The sequence below is a fragment of the Pieris rapae genome, chromosome 4 (genome assembly GCF_905147795.1).
Source record: "Pieris rapae chromosome 4, ilPieRapa1.1, whole genome shotgun sequence".
In the NCBI taxonomy this organism is placed as follows: domain Eukaryota; kingdom Metazoa; phylum Arthropoda; class Insecta; order Lepidoptera; family Pieridae; genus Pieris; species Pieris rapae.
In genome coordinates this window covers 8,883,831-8,907,446 of record NC_059512.1, presented here as the reverse complement: position 1 = coordinate 8,907,446, position 23,616 = coordinate 8,883,831, and the positions used below count along the sequence as shown (strand labels likewise).

Here is a 23,616-nt window from a genome sequence, read left to right as displayed (position 1 = left end):
AATACTTTATTAAAAATCGTTTAGAATGGTTTTGTGAAGATAACAATATCCTTGCAAAATCCCAGTTCGGTTTCAGGAAGCCCTGAGTACGATGGAAAGCCTAAGTGTAAAAACCACCGACATTCGGATTACTTTTAAAAAGAAACATTGCCTTGCGGGTGTTTTCTTGGATATCGCATCTGCGTATGACCACGTGTTGGTTCCAGTGCCCAGGCAACAAATGCTTCAGCTGAGTATTCCTGAGAAGTTGGTACGTTTTATTTGTAATGCTATTTCGTGTCGTTATATTATTATAAGATCCCAAAATACCGAGCTGTCTCCTAGATCTATATGGAGTGGCTTACCTCAAGGTTCTGTTTTGAGTCCACTCCTGTACAGTATTTACCTATGATCTGGATTGTTGTGAATTTCTTCTGTCACATCTGACGCGACGATTTAGTCTTATGTTCATCAAATTCAATTGTAGAAGCATCATCACGCCTAAATTCATTCGGCTCTGGATTACTTGAGTGATTGGTTAAATGATCGTGGTCTTGGTATTTATGTGTCCAAATGTTTACTGCGTTTACTATAAAATACAAGGTTCCTCAATGTAACATTTCATTTAAAGGGTCCCCTGTGTCTTGTTGTAAGCATGTAAAAATTTTTGGCCTGATTTTTGACTCAAAATTAAACGGTGTTCCTCATTTTAACCATGTCATTAAAAGAAGTGAGAAGGGTGCGGACGTTACGTAACGTTCTTCGTTCATTATCTGGAGTGAGATGGGGAGCACATCCCTCTGCCAGTCAAAAAAAAATTCAAAAGACTGGCAGGGTTGGTTGCCGATGCGTACGGATGCCTCCAAGTTTCCCAGTAGTATGAGTGCATCGGTGCGGCTGTATCCCTTCATATAAAACAGTATTGAGCTATAAACTTGCTTCTTTGACCTCCGTATTTTCAGGTGAAGCTTTTGCAATTTTGGAGGCTGTATTGTACGCAAAGTTCCATAACCCGGATAAAGTTACAAGTCAAAATTTTTGGAAAATTTATTTCTGTTAATTAATTTTACTTATAAATAAGATTCTCCCCTCCATAACTTGTAGTAGGTATAATGTTAACCTCTTGTATATAATTATTAGCTACCTCGCACAAAAAATTAGTCTAGCTATTCAAAGGGGGAACGCTGCCAGTATCTTCGGAACCTCGCCTAAAGGGACTCCTTTTTATAACATATTTTAATAATTAAATTTTAAGGTTAGTTATTAGGTATATTGTTATGTATTATGTTATTTGTATTGACAGTTATAAATAAAACATTATTCTTATATATTTGTGGCATACAAAACTTAATGCTCATAAATTATTATAATAACTGTATGTGTGTTGTCTTTTTTGTGAAGTCATTTTTGTTTTGCGTAACTCTGCTTAAATTAAATTCAATCCATCAAATTAATCCTCACCTCAATTTACACAGAAGTCGCCCTTAAAAATAAAGTGAAGTGAACATTGATTGAACTTTGAAGTTTGAACTATTCTGTGTCAGTTGTCAAGTGTCAACTATCTGTGTCATGTGTGGCGAATTTTGTTGATAAAATTCAACATGTGAATCTTGATATGGTTTTTTAATTTAACTGCCTTATATAATTTTATGCATATTATACCGTATACTTTAGTTAAATAATACGTACATAGATTATGGTGTTCTATACCCAAAACTCTGAGAGAAAAGTAACTATAGCTCAAAGCGCAATTGCAGGTGGAATAGCTAGCTCGGTGACTAGAGCAATAGCACAACCTCTAGATGTCCTTAAAATACGATTTCAATTACAATTAGAACCTATTAAGAATGGATCCAAGTATAGTTCCCTATTACAAGCTATTTCCTCCATAGCTAGAGAAGAAGGAGTATCAACCTTATGGAGTGGCCACATACCCGCGCAATTGCTGTCTATTTCATTTGGTGTTATACAATTTTCAACTTACGAAAGACTTACGCAAAGCTTCCAAAGAACTGACCCACAATTTTATACAAATAATAAAAATTATTTAAATTTCTCTAATGGTGCCGTGGCAGCTACATTTGCAACCATACTATCCTATCCATTTGACACAATTAGAACAAGGCTGGTAGCTGAACAAAAAATTCATAAAGTATATAAAGGGTTCAGTGACACTTTATTAACAATGATAAGGCATGAAGGCGTCAGCTCATTATTTAAGGGTATTGTTCCTACCGTAGCACAAATAGCACCATATGCTGGTATACAGTTTTGTATGTATAAATTACTTACTGAAAGTATTTTTAATAGACTTAGTTTCTTTCAAAGAAGTGAAGCTATGGGGTCTGTTATTGAAACTACAATTATTGCAAATGTAATAGCTGGCAGTATAGCTGGCCTTGTATCTAAAACATGTGTATATCCCTTTGATGTTATAAAGAAAAGACTGCAAATACAAGGATTCCAACAGCATAGAAAGGCTTTTGGCCGTCAAATGTATTGTAGTGGATCATTACAGTGTATTATGCTAACTATAAATGAAGAGGGAGTCTTGGCTTTATATAAAGGTTATGGACCTAGTTTGGTAAAAGCTATTGTTGTTACTGCTTTGCACTTCACAGTTTATGATGAAATTAAACATGTTATCTTACAGATGCATAAATGATATTTGTAGTAGAAGAATTTTATAGCTTAAATAAGAAACCAAGTCATTATATAAACGATCTGATATGAATTATGATCTGTGTGTAACTTTTCTTCTTAGCAATTACCAAAAGGCAAGGCCTTCATCACTTATTTAATTTACAGCATTTAGTATAGAAAATAAGTACTGTGATAGTTGTAGTATTTGTTAGTGAAGTTTTGATGTATTAGTTTTTGTTAAATAAAATAATTTGAAGTTTATAACATTGTTTTTCATACATTATTACAAAGTACCTTAACCATAAGAAATAACATAACCCATATTTCTCATTAGTGTATCTTTAATAGCAGGTTGCAATTCTTTCTTCATATATGTCGTTAACAGAGTCCTAATACCCTTTGTGAAAATATCCTCCATTTCCCTAGAAATATCTTCTGTGTCATCTAAATTATCATCTGGCTGAAATGCTCTGCTTCTCTCATAGCCCATTCTCCCAGTTCTCGGCTCGTATAATATATCGTAGTTCTCTGATGGTTTACTAACTAAGTCTTCTTGAGGAGTTTCGAGTCGGCTATTGAATGTGAATTCATCAGACCGCCGTCTTCGCTTTAAGGGTAAATTTTCTTTGTTCCTAATTGAATTTTTGTTGATGTACTTTTCGCAGCCGTAAGCATAGACGCTAATGAAACCTGGTTCAACGAATTCTGAATCAGTTTTGACGTTAAATCTTCCTTGTTGTTGGTGCAGTGGACGAGTGTGGAAGCCAATACCAGCTTTGCGCAGTCTCAATATCATATTACATCCATTATTACGAAATCTGTTGGAATCGGAATAATATGGGGAATCAGCATAATGTCTCCGTGTTCTTCTGGATGGAACCATGCTGCGATCGAGTTCGTTGCTCCCGTACAAATCCACGTTTCCAGATATTGTTATGTCGTGGAACAAAAGCATCGTGTCCAAAGAAACGTTGCGAGGGTCGAAATAGCATTTTTCTACTCTCACCCAGTTGCTATTTTGTGGTAGTCGAACTCGCATTCTTGTAACGATCATATCGATTGGAGCGCTCCTCATTGTCTGGTACAAACTATATCCATCAAGGTCTATGCTTTGGCTCTGTAATAATTAAATAATAAACTAGTTAAATCATTATGGAAACTATATTAAAATATCCAGACTTAAAAAGCAATAAAAACTAAGATCAATAAATTCAAATATTATATTTTATTTATATATTTATTTGAATCTAATAAAAAAATTTAAAAGATTACCAAAGGTGTATCCAAGGTTTTTGGTTGATTTCTCTTTCGCCTTTTTATTTGATCTAGTGCAGATTCCAGCTTCGACGAGCATCTTTCGCCGGCAATGGGAACGTTAGTTAAGGGTGGCAGATGGCCGTTTGGGACCGGACGGTCATCATAATGTTTCTCGAAGAGAGGTAAATAGCGCAATTCTGAAACAAAAACAATAAGGTTTGATAAATAGAAATATTAGCTTTATAACATCAATACTGTATAAAGGGATTCATTTACACCGGAATTCAATTCTTTAGCAAGTTATATTTGCGATTTTTGTTTTGGTTGTGAAAATAACGGAGATTCAGGATGAATGAAAAACGGAATTAAAACAAATCCTGTGCCGTATTATTCAGCAATAATAACACGTGGCGCTAACCGTTTGGGCTTGAAAACTATCAACCCTCCAATAGTGTGTTCGAATCACGGCTGTGTACCAATGCATTTTACTTTATATGTGGACGTTTATCATTTGCGCTAAGTGGTAACACTGAAACCCATGTTTTCTTAAAAAAAGCAAGTCCCTTTTAATTTAATCAGCATTAATATACTGTAATGGACACTAGAACATTCTGGAGGAAAGCACGGCATTTCCACACTCTTTCAGCCTTTACCAATCTAAAGCTAAAATAGTGTTTTTTTCTTTGTAAACATTGAATGAGAAAAATAACACAGACAGAAAGTAAATGCGCGTTCAATTTCCATAACGACCCTACAATTTCTTTTCACTTCCATTGTTTAGTGGCTAGTAGCGTGAAAAGAGAGTTAAGATATATGTTACGTGATAAATATAATTTGTTATAATTATTGCATTATAGTAAATGGCTTTAAAACGGCTTGCAACAATGCAAGCTTAAGGTTACCATTACGTGCGCAACAGTCAAAATTATTATTTTTTCTTAGAATTTTCACTAACTCATGTTTTTCATGAACAATGTATTTTTATATAAATGTAGTATTAAATTCTTTCGTAGATAGTTTTAGTAATTGATATACAAATAGGTACCTACCTATTTGTATATCAATTACTACTAATTACACCGTCGAGGAGGAATATACTTTCATATAAAAAATCTAGGGAGGGTAATATCATTTCAGTTCCTGTAATAATATTTAGTTCCTGAATATCAATTAAATGAGCTTCAATCAATCAAATAATTTACAAGACGAAACATATTATCTATGTTCTAGAGGTGAACAAGATATTGATGAACCTAAAGGAAGTGTTTAATAATGTAACAAAATAAACAACATTTTTCTATAACAAATTTTGAGAAAGATATAAATGATTATGTTAAAAACGCGAACGTCGTACAAGTAAAAGCGTGTGAAAAAGAGCATATCATTTTTCTCTATGGGTAAAAAATATATAATTATATTTCGGATTTGGTTTTCTTTTTAATTTTAAAAATGGCCAAATCCTAATAAATTAATTAAAAAATATCCTAAGTTATTATGTCAATAACAAAGTCAAGTATGTATTTAAATTATGAAAATGTTTATACTACTTAGATCATATTATATTAGACTAAATTAAACCTATTTAGAACAAGCAATCTAAAATTCGAATAATACTTAATTGCAAACTGGTAAAGACCAGTTATTAAACAAAGGTGTAATATACAATTTCGATAGGAATTTATAATTATTATCGCTTCGTAAAAACTATCTGTGATACATAAATATCTACCGTAATGAAGGAAGTTAGAGAAGTAAAAGAGAACATAAAACAGACGGAATATTGTGTTATGGCACGGCATCTACATTTTCTAAAAATATTATACATACATATATCATAAACATTTTAATAATTTCTTAATAAATTTGATTGACAGGACGAATTTTGAAAAATTTATAGGCGCTTCTTACGGGAAATGTACGTAAGTATATTGATTATAATTTAACGTACCTTTATCTGCCTCACCTCCAGGCAGTTTATTATCACTGGTCAACGCTTCAGTGAAAAATATTAATATCCACCAAAATTTCACCATTCTCACAGATGATAGACATGTAATAGTTCCCAACAGTGGTGCCTACTGGCCTAGTTGGTTAATAAACAATGGTATGAATTTAGCGCGTAAAACTGGCTTCCTTTCGACGCAAGACCGAATGAAAGAATAAGGAGACAATACCGCGCAACGAATGGGAAATAATCCCCGCCCATGGTCTTCTAGAATGGTGAAGTGACTTTATCCTATACTTTAAGGTGGGTAGGTACTCTAAGGTAATCAGAGCAGAAATAACAAGTTCTACACACGGTAGATGATTTAAGTACTAAGCACCTGTAACCTAAAGGTGGTGCAGTATTGGCCTAATTGTTACAAGGTGCGACTCAATCCTGGGGTCGTAGGTTCAATCCTCGGCTCAATCTTTCTTTTTTGGGAAAAGGGATATTCTTCTTTAATAAAATCCCAGAGTCTGTTTTATCTCTGCCTTTTAATAAATTTAAGAAATGCATTAAAGAAAAGCTGTGTAAAAAGACTTACTATAAAGTTAGTTATTATCTAATTGATAAAAGGGTCTGGGACTCAAGCTGGGCAGGCTACATTGTATAAAAATTTGCTATATTTGTTTTTAAATATGTGTTGTTTTATGATTTTCTTTTTATAAAGAGTACCGACAGGTTTTTACGCCAGCTTTTTCTCTCGGTCTAAACATTCTGTCTTCTTTGCCGATGAGTAGGGTAGTCAAATTTAATGACGTGGAATAATTGATACCTGTATATCTTATGTTCCATAATAAACGTGTTTTTTTTAATGGCTTTTTGTCCATGTGCGCATTTAGCATTCGCTCATACGGTGTCTGATTAACCCTTTAGGCTGCAGTCTAGGGCGCGACGATCAATGGGGGCACGCCGAAATCGCGTCTTCGCTAGATGCTATGCATATTTAAACACGACCGAGATAAAACACTAAATGAACTGTGAACTGCATCCACAAGCAAATAGGAGATTTTACTATCCAAATAAGATGAAGAATCAACGGAACAAAAAATCTGTCAGGAACTCGAAAGAAAATCAAAAGATGACTGTTATTAACTTCAGCTTCAAAGGCCTTGTTCAACAAGTATATGAGTAAAAAGTTCTTTCTTCTAAGTTATTTCTACATCAGCGCCCTAGTCATCTAATGTAGAAAGAACGTGTTTTTTTATAAACTGATGAATTTAAAAAACTATTAAAAATAAGGGGGGATATCGATAAATAGCCTAGAGCGGTCATCATAGGAGCGGAATCTCCAACAGTCTCTGTCTAAAATCCTAGGTTATATATAAACAACGAGTCCTAATCAGTAATGCTATAAAATACTAGTTTATACCAGCAATGTTTCCTTATTATACGAAAATCAGACATTCAAATACCCAAGAAAAAATATTGTTTGGAAAGCACAAAAAGGCGAGTTTAAAAACTTTCTTTACATATAAAACTGATTTCATCATTTTCTAATTGTGATCTTTATCGCACCAGCAAGATAATGTAAAAACATCTCGACGACAAATTTCATTCGTTTTTACTAGAGTGTGACGTAATTATATGAAAATTGGGTCAGTATGAACACAATGGGTTCAATGCTCTCCAATTTTGAAGCCTTATCGTGTAATCCAAAGTTGGTGTCTATGTGCCTGTTCTATCTATTTCTAATTAGTGGTTTCACAAACATTCATGCCATAGATAAAAAAACGTATCGGATTTTGTGCTTGATTTGATTAGTTATTATTATTTAAATACAAGTGAGTCAAGACTTACACCTCAATAAGAAAACCTAAACAGTTAAATCTATTATTATGACGTTTTGTTTTGAAGCTGAAGCTGGCAGACAAGGACAAGTATTTACGTGTAGGTTGCATGTATACAGCATTGAGATGCACTAGATAATACTTATTGTATGCGAAATAACACCTTGGTGGAAGCTAATTTGGTAAGTAGGTACATACTGACAATTGTTTATTTTTCTCAAGAGCACCAATTTACCAGAATGACAGATGCAGAAGCGGGCAGCAAGTCTCGAAAGTTAATCCTGAGCTAATCCTCTTCCGAATAAAACGAGACATTGCGTTGGTTCGAAATACGATTAAATCCTCTTGGGACATACTTGACCAGTGTTTCCTTAATATCTATTCGGAAGTCTCCAAGGCCTTTTTTATTTTAGTTTACGATTACGGATTTATATTAACATTTATGAACCATTTAAGCCCATACTCATTTTAAGACAATCTTAGATGTTAATGAAACTGTTGAAACTAAAAGGAATATTATCATGTTGTGATAAAAAAATACAATAAAATGCACGGTTACACAGCGTATTACGAAACGTTAATTTACAAATACATTGTCGTTATCTACCTAAATTGCCGTGGAGTAATTACGTTTCACAATTCTATAATAAATTGGAAAAAAGGTTTTATGAAAAGTAAAATAATCTAGAATGTATATTACGATTAAGATAGAAAGAATACCTGTTTTTACTTTCAGTTATCTCCAAAATTTGAGAGCAGCCTAGTGGCTTCACCGTGCGACTGTCATGCTTGATGTAGGTTCGATCCCGGGCTGTGCGCCAATGGAGTTTCTTTCTATGTACGCAACATTAAACATTAACATTTGCTCGAACGGTGAAGGAAATAATCGTGAGGAAGCTAATCACCTACTTGCCTATTAGATTTAAAAGTTGTAGCGCCACTGATTTATTGTTTTTATTTTTTATCTCCAAAATTAACGTACTCAAACATAGAACACAAATTTTAGAATTAAATAATTGTATAAAATCGTAACTAATTAAAAAACAAAGAAACACTAAATGTTTACCCTTTCTCTTAATATGATATGTTTTGTCATTGTATATATTTTTTCTTACAATGATGTTCACAAAAAAGAGTGCAACTATCCATTAATTGCAATCTAGCTGTATGTTAAAAATAAAAAAAATATAATTTATCAGTGTTGGTAAGTTAATAAGCACACTTAAAAAGTGTTTCAGCGAATTTTGTTTTCGATAAAAAAATGTGCGTGCGTACAAAGAAAATAATGTCAAAAGTGAAACTTCTTTGTAAATTAATTATTACTAGGGTAAAAGCCCCAGTAGATGATCATGTACCAGTATATGATCACTCCATAATATAAATAAATAAATAAATCTGCGTTTACTGCACAAGACGTTATCCAAAAAAATCTAAATTAAGTTCTAATAATTATGTACTACTACTAAACGAATGCATCAACCAATAGCGTGTATTATATCTCGATCTCCCCTTTCGTTTCTCTCTCAATCGGTCTCAATCGCCCTCTCCCTTTTCTATGACAAAAACGCTGCAAATCTTCGTGACAATCCGTAAAAATTTTACCCTCATGCGCCTAAAGAAGTTTCACTTCAATAATAACTGAAATACTTGATATGTATGTCAACAAATACAGAAATACACTGTACCATTTTTAAAACCGTAAGCAAAGATCATATTGTACTTAGATTTAGTAATCTGAGCATTAAAATATATTTTTATGAGTACAGCAGGAAGATTATGAGGAAATCTGTCGTTTAAATTGTGCAAACGCAGCTACACCAGTGTCCGTGGTGCAAGTATCCATTGTCTGTGGTCACAATGGGGAAAGCATCAAAACGTCACGTTTATGTGAAGCCACTTACCCACGAATTACTGGCGTTTTCCTATGTGTATGTAATAGAATGTGAATTTATCCCAATAAAATATTACTTTCGAAAAATCTTTTTGGGTATTTGAATATACATAATTATTTAAAACAATGAAGTAAAAGTAATTTTCTGCTACTGGCTCCTAACTCCTTACATTTTGGACACTCATGGATAGGAAATAACAGATTTACCTTATAATAATTAAAAAGAACGTCGAACGTGTTGTGATAACAAAGTATGGCTCTAACATAACAATACATAGTTCACGCTATCAAATGTATATTTTGGCCAAAACATAGCAAATATGTATAAGATAATTACTTATAGTTTAAGTACTTATCTTATACATACATTTATAGAAGTTACAAATCATAAATTGCACTGTGGCAGTAGTGCTCCGTAATCAAATCAAATCATTTATTCGAATTAGGCCACCTAAAATGGCACTTTTGAACGTTGAATAAAATATAAAGATGATTCTAGTTGCCCCTTCCAAAAGGTAGTTACGTGTGGAGAAGATTGGACAAGAAACTTCACACTTACTGTTTTAAAATATAATTTTCAGTATTTGTATATATGTATTAGTTAAATAATTATATGTGAAGACAATATACTTCCAGAATAAAATTACTATGCAGGTCTATTACATATTTTATTGTAAGTATACATGTTCCTCACATATTTACAAATATCGAAACCGTTGTATATTATACCAATACAGAGTAATAAAAAATCAGAATAGTTCTGCAATGGCTACCCACCTATACAAAAAGATTAAAACTAAATAAAATGTTAATAATTGTCATGTATCTTTTTAAATTGTCATTTAATTGGCAGTATTGAGTATTGACGATAGGTAAATAGTAAATACTTTAGTCTGTGGTTGCGGGACTAAAGTACAGTTGTGTGCCCGGTGCTGAGGAGTGTTTTATTTTAGACTGAAGTTGTTGTTATTTTATCTCTTTCTATTATACACTATCGATCTTAGTAAAATTTTACATTTTAAACCATTACTCGGCGTAGCTCTAATATAAAAATATGTGATCATGAACAATTACATCCTTTGAATTTAAAAGGTACCTCTATAAAGTAGGAATATGCTCTTGATCGCACGAGATCAGTTTGTGATTGACATAATCGAAACTCAATTCAAGGTTCAGCGATGTATATCAAGGTGTTTTAAACAATTGCTTTAACGCAAGAAGATGAAATAAGGTAATCGTTGCATAAATTTAAGACAAAAGGCTGAAGTTTTGTCCTTCACACATTAGAACATCGTTATCTATGCACGGTTACAGATCGGTTTTGTTAGAGGTGATTACGAAGTAACTAAAACAGTGCATGTAAGTACGCAGTGAGCACATCTAGTTTATAATCGTTTCGCCAACGACGTGTACATACTAATTTAAGCTATATCTTTACTGGTGGAGGGTCCTTGCTTCTTACTGCATTCTTATCACAATTTTATCAGGTAACGCAAATAATGTAATTACTAATGGGTGATAACTTGCGCTAGATCCTCATTATGGCTAATGTAAAGAGTAGAGTTAATACTACTAAAACTGCATCTACAAAAATTAATGGGAAGGGAAAGGTTGGTAGACCAAAAAAGTCAATAATTAATGTTCAAAATGTGACAGGGAAAGATGCATTGAAACGACAACTAAGAAGAAAAGATATTGAAGTTCTACCTGAAACCACATCAAATTCTGATAATAAAGACAAGAAAGTGAAAAATACATCAAATTTAAAAAAATTGCTGTCTAAAAGTGGCCATATTCGACACAAAAATAAAATTGACATTAAAATATTAGACAAAATTTTAAAAACTGAATTACAAATTGAAGACAACAATCGCTCATTAAGAAGCGTGGTAAGGAAAACACGATTTAACAATAACCATGACATTCCTACATTGAATGCCGAAAAAGACAGAACATCCAAAAAAATTGAATGTGTGGATAATGATAATAAAATTGTAAAGGACATTGAAGTCGCTACTTCATCTGATAAATTAAACAAAGTAGCTAAGAATATTAATTATAAAAATACTAAAATTTTTACTAACGGACAGCTCTTTATATGTGATTATTGCAATAAGGAGTTCAATACTAGAGCATCAATAAGACGACATCTCTTTCTTCATGATAAAGTTACATCATATTCTTGTCCGCAGTGTAAAAAATATTTTAGAAACCATCTTTATTTAGCAGCACATACAAAGAGGCAACATCCAAATTGGCAGAAACACTTTATGTGTAACATTTGTGATAGGCCATATTTGCTTAAATCAAATTTAAAACTACACTTGGCTAGTCATAGTCGTAATGAAAAAATGTTTAAGTGCATATATTGTAAGGAAAAATTTGCAGACCAATATTTATTAATTGATCATGAAAAGCAGCATTTAGTTGATGGAAAATATTTATGTATTATCTGTGAAACAGCTTTTGATTGTAGAAACAGATTAACCTTTCATTATAGGTCTCATTTGAAAGTTAAAGATTTTGTATGCCAGCATTGTGGAAAGGAATTCTTGAGGATGAATTCAGTGAGACGTCATGTTCAAGTCTGTCATTCAGGTCACAGACTTCAATGTAAAATATGTAAGAAATATTTAAAAGGTCATTTATCTGAACACATGCGTACTCATGATAAAAATCGTCCCCATGAGTGCCCTGATTGTGGACAGCGTTTCACGCAATCCACACAGCTGACCGTGCATCGTAGGTCACACACTGGTGTGCGACCTTATACATGTAGAATTTGTCAACGCCCTTTTTCACACTCCAATGCATTGATGCTCCATATTCGTCGACACACCGGCGAAAAACCTTTTAGTTGTGCAATGTGCCCTATATCCTTCTCACAATTGCCACACATGAAGGCTCATATGTGTAAGATCCATGGAAAAGAAGATCCGTATAGGTGTCAGAATTGTAAGCAGTTCTTTAAGCTCAAGGTTGGATTAGAAGAACATTTAAAATCTTGTATTAAAACCAAAAAAGGCTTAGAAATAGTTGAGAAAGAAGATCTAAATGGGGAGTCTCCTGCTCAACTGTCTCGTATGAGGTTTCTTCTTGCTTTGCTACTCACTATGATTGCCACCAAAGAGAAACTAAAGATTTTAGGTGGGTATATTTTAATTTTTATTGATTGTTACACAAAACATTATTGTTGCACTGTCTTTTGAGTTATCATGGAAAAAGCTTCCTGTGTGTCTGCGAGTAACAGGAATCATAGATTTTTTCATTTACATCAAAATAAGTTTATTTTTTAGTATGAATACCTAAAATACTTTAATGGGTACATTCTACCATTAATGCATTCATTGAATTAGAACATGATGTTATTTTAACAGTTATGCACAGTACATCAGTTACATTAGGTCATTAAAACTATACACAGAGTATACTATAACAGCAGATTTCCTGAAGGGTTGCAAATGTGCGAGTGTTCTGTGTGTTGTGTGCTTAAATTGAGTGTCCATTAGCACTTACATACATGCTTCAATTCCACAGTTTTATTTTAGGGATTGTTTTACAACCAGGATGGAGAAGAAGCGCCAGATGATTTAGGTTGAGTGAGTGTGTTTTTAATTTGTTATTAATTGGTGCTGGATGGTGAAGGAATTCTGCAGAAAAGAAGCTTCATGTTTCTTTAATACTGTTGTTAGCTGAAAGGTGGTGGTGAAATCAGGTTCAATGTGGTTTTGGTTATCAGATCTGTTTATGTATACAGTTGAAAAGCCTGCAATTCTAGGTGTTGGTGCTTTTAAGGCAATTGTTAAACTGAACTTTTTTTTTTCAATTCAAAATACAGCATCTTATTAATTCTGTTTTGTGTAACAGGTTTCAACAAGCGATTAATTGACGACCTACTTGTGGAATCTTTGGAAGCTATGCGCTACAAGCCATGCAAGGATAAAAACTTGACTTCATTTAATCGCCTTAAGATAAATATAGAAATGTTACTTGAAGGGACTGTGCCATCAGAACAAATGGAGAAATTAAAGAAAGACAACAAAACCACGGAACAAATTCTGGAATTATTGACCGACGAGAAGAAACGTAATTAATGAAAATCATTATCATATTTTAATTAAGTAAGTAAGTCTCATTGATATTATTTAATCATAATGTACCAATGTCGATTTAAAAACTAATTGTTTTCTGATATTTTATGTGTAAGAAAAGACTGCCACTACTATTATTTTTATTTATGGACATCACCAAAAATTTAGTTTTAAAATGTAAGCTACTAAGTTTGGCAGGAAACCAAGCATTACATTTTTAAGAGCAATAGTGCAGTAGCGGCCATGGAGCCGCGCACACGGCCAACGAGATCGAAGCGAAGCATCTGTATTCTGTAGCCCGAAGTTTTAAGCGCGCTGTATTTGCACTGACGAACAGTGTTCCCAACCGTACGATAATTATCGTACATGTACCATAAATTCAAAGCTACGTACGATGTACGATGGTACGCGGCTATCCTACGCAGATTGTACGATAATTTCCGTATAATAATTACAGTTTTTAGTTTAGTGCCATCTATTGGCTCATTGTTTTACTAGGATCATAATATGCTGTTGCTTCATGGCACAATATATTATTGTCGTTTCATATGATTTTTAAAAGTATTTTATCAATTTTCTTGACTTGTACGATAATTTTTATCCATGTACGATAATTTTTCGTCCCTGGTACGATAGTTGCCTGGCTTCAGGTTGTGAACACTGCTGACGAATGTAATTGCGGTTTTGGCCGCGACCAGGCTGCTAGTGCGCTATTGCTCTAATAGTTGGCTTATAATGAGGCAACTTGGTGACTTATAATTGACTTTATAGCAGCAATAGTTCCTTAGAAATGTTGTGCATTGATGTTTTGTATCATGTTGAGTCTGAGTAAGGATTATGCCTATAGCAATAAAATTGTACCTTTTATCAAGTTCATGAATAATTGGTTGTGTGCGTGTTACATATATTCATATTAAATCATTCTAGCATATTTGTATTATTATCATATAAATGTATGCTAATAATAAATTATATTTAAAAGTAATAATAAAATATAAATTATATTTAGCAATAAGAATTGAATTTTTACACTATGTAACAAAAACCCAGTTTTACAAGTTTTAATGCATAAAAAAATTATTATGAATCACGTTAATGTAAGTGTTCAGAAAAAAATAATTAATAGTTGTATACTATATAGATATGATTCATAATGTAATATGTTACTTCTTAAACACATTTTCAAATATTTTAAGACATATGAGGCAGAATAATATATTTTCCATATTCTTGCAAATAAATAAAAATAATTATAATAAATGAAGGGTTTTTGTTATGGGTGCTTTTTAAAAGAATTGATTAATTTGTTAAGCTGTGTACCAAAAATATATGTTTTATCTTCAAGTTTTGATGCAGGAAATGCTTTTCTCATATTACAATGATTACTTGAATGATGTGCCATTATATCCATTTATTTATAAAGTGATTAGTGTATTGTTTTAAAATATTATTTTGTTATGCCACTTTTTAATCATTCACTTGTTGACATTTTTTATATAACGCAAAACCAGTGCCATTATGTTTAGTTTTGCTTGATAAAAAAATATTATATCTATTTAGATTCAAAATGAGTAAGTTTTGAATGTTACAGGAAAACATTTTTTAGTTTAAATTGTTATGAAAATTTATTTCACCTATCTATTGGATTATATTTTAATAATTATTTGTAATCTTAATATTAATTTACAATGTTAAACCAATCCAATTTTAATGGGCAAGGTAAAGTAATTTTTTTGTTTTTATCTACTATTTGTAATGAAAATGTACTATAATTTTACACAAAGACGAGTTAAAGAATAATTATTTTTAATATTTGGTATCTTTTAACCTAAATCATAATTTCCTAGTAACATAATTTCAGTGCTATAATAAAATTCAGTTTTCTGTGTGTTAAATATATATAACATGTAATTAGATATTAAGAATTAGTAACTGCCTACAAACTTGTTCGCTTTTATCTTTAGCAGAAGTGTTATTCTGATTACATTGAATTCAGTTAAGTAGTGTTCACGGGAATCAGTATACATACGGTAAAATATTAGCTTATTAAGAAGGCAGGGGTGGTTTGCTTTTTATAAAATTCTTGCCAGTTAATCGAAAATAGTTTTAGCCAAAGAAGTTTTAAAACTACCAAAGTTATTGTGGAAAGTAAAAATGTATTGTTTATATCATAGTAGATATATCAGTGAGCTATTTATTGAATACATATTGGTATACTTGAGCACTGGCCAAAATTCCCAAAGATAGTTGTAATAAAATTAATAAATGTAATTTAAATTACCAAATATTAAAATTATACTGATTTTAAACCCATCTTTTTTTTAATGTTGCAGAGAATGTACTTAAGGAAGCGATTTGATTTTAGAACTGTTCTTTTTTAATTTAAAAAACATGCTCCATTTAACTTTAGGTTCAAATAGGTTTTAATTTTAGGATTTCTTATTCTAGCACTAGGGTTGCCAGATTTTTTTTCAGCCTATACGGGGCAAATGCTTTAATACGTTAAAAATACCGGAATTTAGTTTCTTAGCCAGGGCAATTAAAAAACAAAATTATGTAGAGATTTTTTTTGGATATTCTTCCGAGGAGAAAACAAATTTTATTGGTTATAACATATTCATAAATATCAATACAATTATAATCGTAATTTGAAACGATTGCAAGACGCAACTCGTTTTTTATAAACATAATTTTATTACAATATATAGGTACATTTATTTCTCATTACTCACTTACTGGCAATATGTGGGAGTCTACTTATCAGGAACCTGGAAGGGGTTTGAGCTAGGCATACAAACATAAAACGTTAAAAATTCGTTTGCGTGAGCAGTTAATCCACTCATTATTCAATTTAATTTTTTTATAAATTTAATAATTAAAAAACGGCCCTCAGTTGGGACGTTTTAAATTAAGCCTAAAATACGGGACGTCTGACAACGCTACTTAGCACTAAAAGTAGATTATTTTTTCAATAAGTAAACCCTGGTTGCATTTGTTTCTTTCGTAATTGTTGACAAGTAGGTGAACCGCCTTCTCTGCCTGAAATGTTACCTTCACTGTACAAGCAAGTGTTTATAATGCATATTTCCTATTTAACAATTCATTGGCGAAATGCCGCAATATGAATCCAAACTTGTGGCACGCTTAAAGTTTTGTGGACTTCTATTTTCTTGAACTGCGTAGAACCGAACGAGCCGTCATGTCCATCTATGACGTCTTTTAATGACTGATAACTAATATCAATTGTCATTTGTCAGTCTAAAAACCGGAAAACCCCACGTATCTATTCGCAAAACATCCTTCAAGAGATGTCACAACAATAAAAAAATTAAATTGTTGTTTTTATTAATGCTAAAATAATACGACGGGATGTATTTTGAAAAACCTATTCCTATTTTAATTCAATTACTAGTGTGTTAAAATTTATCACAATGGGAACTACAGGCCAGTCTGTAACATTAGCTAATAGTATTATTGGAGTAGGCATATTGGCCATGCCTTTTTGTTTTCAACAAGTAAGTAAATTTGTTTATCTTACATATTATAATCACCCTTATTTTTAAAAAAATATTTAGGTGTTTATTATATGTCTTTCGATCTTAATATAAGAAAAAATCCTTTTCTTTTAGTGTGGTGCACTTCTAGCAGCTTTAATATTGATGTCTATGGGTTTAGTATCGAGGCTTTGCTGTTATTTCCTTTTAAAAGCCGCTATTATTACACGGAGAAGAAATTATGAGTTTCTTGGTAAGTGCAGAAAATATAGTTATTATGGAATTCATTTATGTTATCATTTTACTTAATGCTAAGTAAAATGTATTGTACTTGATATTATTATTTTTTAAGTGGGCACATGTTAGTACGCCCATTCTAAAATCTTTAAATTATTTTCTAGGTCCTTTGAGGTTTTATTTTAACAAGAGTCTTAAATAACATGTAGTTATATCACTTGTTTCATGTTTTACAGCATTTCATGTGTTTGGTCCATCGGGAAAGATGGCAGTTGAAGTTGGAATTATTGGGTTCCTAATGGGAACATGTATTGCATATTTTGTGGTGGTTGGTGACCTCGGTCCACAGATTATATCAAAAATGTTTAATATTAACCAAAGTGATATGTTAAGGTATGCACTTAAGTTACACCCTTTTAATTGGAAAAACTAATTTATATAACTAAGTATTTATATTTTTTTATATTCATTGCAGAACATCTATTATGGTAATAGTATCTCTAGTATGCGTGCTACCACTTGGTCTTCTAAGAAATGTCGACAGTTTGAGTAATGTCAGTGCAGCAACAATTGCTTTTTATTTCTGTCTAGTTATAAAGGTACTTATGCATTCTATATTCTTAGGTACTCTACATAAGTTAACTGTTTATGTACTTAAATTCTTATTTAAGAAAAAATTTTATTTTGGGTTATTCTATTTATGTTAGTGTTATAAAAAAAAAATATGTTTCGTCTTTGCACTTTTTTTATAATAGATATGACACACATCTACATACATTTATTTCATATTTGATATGCATTAATCTAATTTAATATAAAAATGTGTTGATTGAAATAGAATAAGAAATAAATTACATTAAGATACCATAACACATCTGACTGCATTTCAGCTTGTAAATTAATAATCAATTTATCATTTGAATATTAAAGTAATATTATAATTTATGCAATACATGAGATTAAGTTTATTTATTTAAAGAATTTCATTTAAATATAATAACAAAGCATTATCGCAGGCTCCATATTAAAACAATCATGCTTAAAAGAGTGAATAACAGAAGGTTCTAATATAAATGTCCGGATAGGTTATATGTGAAGCTGGTTCCCAAATGTTTGCACCAGACTGGCAAAACCGTATTGAAATGTGGAGACCATCCGGATTTTTGCAATGTGTTCCTATCTTCTCCATGGCATTATTTTGTCAGACGTAAGTATATAAGAAATTATATTTTGTATAAAGTTCATCTATATACTCATTCTTACCCATTACACATATTTGCTGCCAGTGTGTTTATTAAATATGTGTCTTAGCACTGAATCTTATCTGTATCCCTGTTCATTTTGTTGATCTAATTTATTTTTTATTTTAGGCAGTTGTTTGAAATATTTGAATCATTACCATCACTGTCGCTAGAAAAAATGAATGTAGTGACAAAAAATGCTATCAATATCTGTGCATCTGTTTATTTCACACTTGGACTGTTTGGATATATTGCGTTCAGTGAACATCAAATATCAGGTATATGTCACATTTTTTTCAGTTTAATTGCATTAAAATTTGTATTTGAGTATTGCCAAGATTTGCGTTCTGACACCGCGCCGGTCTGAAGTTTTCATTCTTTACATACCTAAGTAGTTTTTTACTATTTAGATTGCCCTTGATTCTCTTTTTCCTGGATTCTTTTAATAAGTTTTTTTTTATTATTTAGATTGACCTGGTTCTATTTTTGCTATATTCTTTTAATAAGTTTATTTATTATTTAGATTGACTTTGTTTCTTTTTTATTAGATTCTTTTAATAAATCGTTTTTTTAACACTGAAAAGAAATCGATTAAATCAAGAGTAAGATTAGATTCAAAACTTTGTCTCCCGTGTGTCAAAGTCCCATGTTTTGTCCTTTTTCTTTTTAACTTCTGTATATTATGTGTGATTAAAAACAATTACAATGGAATTCTGACCATTTAAAGCACACACAAATCTGAAACAGCTTATTACAAAATGCGATGAACGTGATTAATTCCGAAAGGGTTTAATATTGTAAGGTTACAATTTCAGGCAACGTCCTAATGAGTTTAAGTCCTACAATGGCCAGTGACGTCATTAAACTAGGCTTTGTGATGTCCGTTGCCTGCAGCTTTCCGCTAATAATATTCCCCTGTCGGGCGAGTCTTTACTCTTTTTTGTATCGGAAAGTGAGTACTAATGTTTATTGTTTAAAAAGATATTACCAACTGTCTTCGCCTTGTTCTATAAAATAAAATACATATCAACATGTGTTAGGTACGGTAGAAATATTTTTATTTTATTATGTACATGCGTCCGCAGCGCTAAAGGAAGTAGATAATTTTACACCTAAATTAGAAATACTAAAATACTATTTAATCTGATGTACCTATCTACAAATCTTAAATAAATTATAAAAAGCATTATTGATTCATTAACATTTGATAATTTCGCTTTTTTGTTTTAAAATCGTTTATATTTTGTTTTGTACATACAAGGAATGTATTGACCAGATAGTGTCATAATGTGTGTGTTAGTATCGCATTATATAGAAGAGCCTGTAGAATGAATAATAATAATAATAAAGCCCATTTATTTCCAACAACCTTAAATAAGATTTTTATCTTATAACTGTTCATCTTAAACTAGGAACCCCATGTAGGCTAAAGGCCTCCTCTAGTTCACTCCATGTTAGGGCCAAGCAAGCAAAAATTAGAATGAACACTAAAAATTATTTCAGGTCCATCCCTCGCACCACGATCATATAATAAACCACTCAATACCAGAAAGCACTTTCCGCTGTATAACAGTCGCGATAATCGCCGTTTCCCTCTTCATCAGCCTTATGTTGCCGAACGTTGAGTTAGTTCTGGGTTTGGTGGGGTCTACTATCGGAGTTTTGGTGTGTGTGGTCTTCCCAGCCGCTTGCTTTATTAATGTCACGTTTAAGAATACCAACGAACGGGTGTTGGCTAAGGTAAGTTTATAAATATTGGAATCTACTTAAAACATCTATAGAAACTCCTTTTTATTGAAAAATTTATGTAAATTACTCATATTGCATATGTTACTAATTTCTTGTACACATTTCTCTCTTAAATGGAATAAAAATCTTATTAAATCTTATATATATTTTAAAGTGTTATGTAAATGTACCAAATCAAGATTCAACGAATATTAGTGCAGATTAATCTAATTCTTGTACAGCGAATGAAAATCCATCTATGATTAATAACGTTATATTAATAAACTGTGTTTGTATATTCAGTTTACAGTTGTACTGGGATTAATAATACTTGTACTTGGCACATATGCGAACTTACAAGCAGCAGAAAACACGAGGGACAAGTATGACGAGAAATTCATAACACAAGAAAAAATCGATAAAATTGTTGAAGATTTCTTTGAGAAAATGGAGAAAACAGAAGGTAAGTAAGGTTATTATTATTCGTCTTGAATAACAAATATTATGTTTAGGTTAAATTATTATTTTTGTTTTTTATTTAGGAATACCGAAACCCCAAGAAATTGAACCCAAAAAAGATGAAAACAACAACGATGTAAAAGATTCAGTAGCCTTACCACCAAATCCTGTACCACCTGAGTCACAGTCAAATGAGAAACCTAAATCTGTTATTGAAGATAAAAAAGACATTATTCCTGACGACAAAGAAAAAGAAATCAATATAAAAACATCGGACGAGAAATTACAAAATGGAAAGGCTATAGACAAAGAAAAACAAAATGGTCAAACTCCCAACGTAGTAAATGGTGAACAAGTTAAAGATATTGAAGAGAAGGCCAAAGAAGTAAAATCACACCAAGAAAAAGTCGACATGGACAAACATAAACAATTAATGGAAACAATCAAACAACACGGGCAGGAACAAAAAGAGTTGATAAAAGAACAAAAAGAAATTCTTGATAAACTAAGAAAGACCAAAAACGAATTGGAAAAAAATAAGAAGGAAAACGATAATGAGGAAACTAAGAAAATTGCCGTGGAGAGCATTCAGAAGATCGCTAATATGGCAATACAGAGTTTAACTGGAGTTTCGGATAAACCACTTGAGATTAAAGGTGACATGAAACCCGATCCAAAAGTAGATGATGTAATGTTGAAGAAAACTGCAGAAACTTTAGACGCAATCAAAAATAGAGAACTTAAAGAAAAACCTGTTAATGTTAAAGAAAAAATTGTAGAAAAACAAGTTCAGATACCAATGGAAGATAATAATCGTGAAAATTTCGAAGTGAAAGTACGCGCCGAAGAAGCAAAGATAGATTTAATTAATAAAGAAAAGGCTAACGATACTCCTCCGCTACCTCAGAAACAAGAGAAGAAGGAAAATACCAAATCGAAACACTCGCATTCTCCAGATGAGCCACTATCATACAAACAAGGCGAAGATCAATTGCCAATTAAATTAAAAAATAGCGTTGGCAGTGTTCCTCTAGCAATAGCTTTGAGCGAAAGCTCTAAAATAAACAAGAATTACCAACCGAAGTTAGTCGAACAAAAAGCTAAAAATGTAGAAAACGTTGATACAATATCGGTACAAAGACAAAAACGAGAAGTCGTTGATTGTACCGAAAAGACCACTTTGAAACCGGAAGACAGGGAGATTTGTGAAAATTTGATAAACAAACAGATAGAACATAGTGAAATTTTGCCAAAAGTGGATTTAAATAATGTTCTTACCAATATGCAACCAGTACATCACATAAGATCGCTAAAAAGTTACAGCGAAGCAAAAGAAAATCAGTAAGTTTTTTATCTTTACTTAAATTATTTTAATATTAATTTAGTCATTGTATTTTTATAAAGTTACAAATTAATAATATTAAAGATACAAAATTTCAATCCGATATAAAATTAAACTACTGGACAGGTTTTAAAATCCAAAAAAAAATTAAAAATGTAGAAATTTAATAAAATTTTTGTATCAGAAATGACATTAAAATATCGTTTCACAATATCCTAGATATTTTTGAGTTTTGAGTATTATTGAAGGTAAATATAAATAATTTATAAAGAGCTAGATTGTTTAATATTTATTTGTTTGATAAATTTGCATTTATTTATTTAAGAAAGTTCAGTCCTTTGTTGTTTTGTGTAGCATACTCCTTACTCATAAAAAGCTTCGATTTCGCAAAAAGCTTTTATTTTGTTCTATAATGTCCTTACAGAGCACAAAAGCTACATTTTAAATAAAATTCTAGCAACAACTAAGTTGAGAAGCGTTTATAAGTAAGGAATTTAAGGGTTGACTATCGATCTATGATCTCATTTTCGTGAGAGCTGGTTTTACAATTGTTGGGTATTTTATTGATTGATTATTGTTAGTAAAACAAGTATTAAATTGTTTCGGCACATAGGTTTAAAAATTCTATTTAAGAAATAATTTTTAAATGTCTTCCGAGATTTTTTTGTAATATTCAGTTCAGTTATTCGTAAATAATGCCTTTGGCTTACTGTGGGCAATTCTTTTTGATCAATTGGAGGCAAAGAAATGATTTGAGTTATTAAGCCAAGTGGGTTGGTTATTTTAAGTCATACTAATAATTAATATTCAATATCTAAGCAAGTATTTTGAACTAAAAATGAATGGTCATAATTCCAATTAAAAAGCTTGATCATGTTTTAAGAGTGATATTTGTAGTTATAAATTTATCATGTATGTGATCGCTTGACTGAGTGCTAATAAAGTATTTTAATATTTGTGTAAATTGTATTTTTATTTAAACCTATTTCCCTAATGCTATGTCTTCTACGAGTAAAAGCGAGGCCCCACTGCTGCGTTGCGTCACGTCGTCGCATCTGATCGTAGCATTGTATGCTACGATGCGTTGATGTACGACGTCGCGCAAAAGGGTATATAGTATATACGCCGTCGCATCTGCGTCTCAGCCTTCGCAATGACAGACGCAACCGTGTTCTTTTGTTACGTCATCGCAGAAATAAACTTATAAACCATAGAAGAGTCTGGATAGCATAAAGAAATAGTGATAGTCCCTTTTTTTTATGTAGGAATATAGGTGAGGTGCTAGGTCAAAATAAATTTTTCAATATTTTTAGAATGAGTGTGGCCAGCTTTAATTGTTTTTAGCGCATCACGTGCTTAGTGCTAAGTCTCTTGTTCGTCGATCCGTCGATCCGTAGCGCGCGACAACGCATCGGTGTAATGGTTCATGTATAAAAAAATAATATGGGAAACGGCGCAAGGCGGGCAACGCAACGCAAGT

The 23,616-nt window shown here is 31.9% G+C and overlaps 4 protein-coding genes across 5 annotated transcripts; 3 read left to right on the top strand and 1 right to left on the bottom strand.

Annotated features, from left to right (window-relative positions):
* The first annotated feature begins 1,530 nt into the window (after positions 1-1,530).
* On the top strand, positions 1,531-2,883 carry LOC111003099 (mitochondrial thiamine pyrophosphate carrier-like). Its single transcript, XM_022273461.2, has one exon. It carries the CDS (start codon positions 1,676-1,678, stop codon positions 2,642-2,644), a length of 969 nt encoding a protein of 322 aa, XP_022129153.1. The 5' UTR covers positions 1,531-1,675; the 3' UTR covers positions 2,645-2,883.
* Positions 2,877-6,033, bottom strand: LOC111003082. Its single transcript, XM_022273443.2, has 3 exons — positions 5,828-6,033; positions 3,895-4,076; positions 2,877-3,739 (listed from the first exon to the last, which is right to left on the bottom strand). Exons 1-3 carry the CDS (start codon positions 5,910-5,912, stop codon positions 2,918-2,920), a joined length of 1,089 nt encoding a protein of 362 aa, XP_022129135.2. The 5' UTR covers positions 5,913-6,033; the 3' UTR covers positions 2,877-2,917.
* A 4,394-nt stretch (positions 6,034-10,427) lies between these two features.
* Positions 10,428-14,613, top strand: LOC111003043 (zinc finger protein OZF). Of its 2 annotated transcripts, XM_022273397.2 has the most exons (3): positions 10,428-12,691; positions 13,093-13,143; positions 13,412-13,459. In XM_022273397.2, the coding sequence occupies exons 1-2, from the start codon at positions 11,086-11,088 to the stop codon at positions 13,131-13,133; spliced, it is 1,647 nt and encodes a 548-aa protein (XP_022129089.2). In that variant the 5' UTR covers positions 10,428-11,085; the 3' UTR covers positions 13,134-13,143; positions 13,412-13,459. The 2 variants fall into 2 exon arrangements, with proteins under 2 accessions (XP_022129089.2, XP_022129088.1); XM_022273396.2 differs by lacking the exon at positions 13,093-13,143 and having other exon boundaries at positions 13,412-14,613.
* A 2,270-nt stretch (positions 14,614-16,883) lies between these two features.
* Positions 16,884-22,260, top strand: LOC111003025 (putative sodium-coupled neutral amino acid transporter 10). Its single transcript, XM_022273373.2, has 10 exons — positions 16,884-17,150; positions 17,265-17,382; positions 17,603-17,759; positions 17,842-17,965; positions 18,452-18,573; positions 18,737-18,885; positions 19,423-19,559; positions 20,111-20,347; positions 20,639-20,798; positions 20,878-22,260. The coding sequence occupies exons 1-10, from the start codon at positions 17,067-17,069 to the stop codon at positions 22,137-22,139; spliced, it is 2,550 nt and encodes an 849-aa protein (XP_022129065.2). The 5' UTR covers positions 16,884-17,066; the 3' UTR covers positions 22,140-22,260.
* Positions 22,261-23,616: the final 1,356 nt, after the last annotated feature.

Excerpts from the sequence above, each read along its gene's own strand:
- LOC111003099 (XM_022273461.2), top strand. The coding sequence starts at position 1,676 with ATGGTGTTCTATACCCAAAACTCTGAGAGAAAAGTAACTATAGCTCAA.
- LOC111003082 (XM_022273443.2), bottom strand. The coding sequence starts at position 5,912 with ATGGTGAAATTTTGGTGGATATTAATATTTTTCACTGAAGCGTTGACC. Across the intron at positions 4,077-5,827 it reads TGGAGGTGAGGCAGATAAAG|AATTGCGCTATTTACCTCTC; the intron begins GTACGTTAAATT and ends TTTTTGTTTCAG. Across the intron at positions 3,740-3,894 it reads AAACCTTGGATACACCTTTG|AGCCAAAGCATAGACCTTGA; the intron begins GTAATCTTTTAA and ends TAATTATTACAG.
- LOC111003043 (XM_022273396.2), top strand. The coding sequence starts at position 11,086 with ATGGCTAATGTAAAGAGTAGAGTTAATACTACTAAAACTGCATCTACA. Across the intron at positions 12,692-13,411 it reads AGAGAAACTAAAGATTTTAG|GTTTCAACAAGCGATTAATT; the intron begins GTGGGTATATTT and ends TTTGTGTAACAG.
- LOC111003025 (XM_022273373.2), top strand. The coding sequence starts at position 17,067 with ATGGGAACTACAGGCCAGTCTGTAACATTAGCTAATAGTATTATTGGA. Across the intron at positions 17,383-17,602 it reads AAGAAATTATGAGTTTCTTG|CATTTCATGTGTTTGGTCCA; the intron begins GTAAGTGCAGAA and ends CATGTTTTACAG. Across the intron at positions 18,574-18,736 it reads ATGGCATTATTTTGTCAGAC|GCAGTTGTTTGAAATATTTG; the intron begins GTAAGTATATAA and ends TTTTTATTTTAG.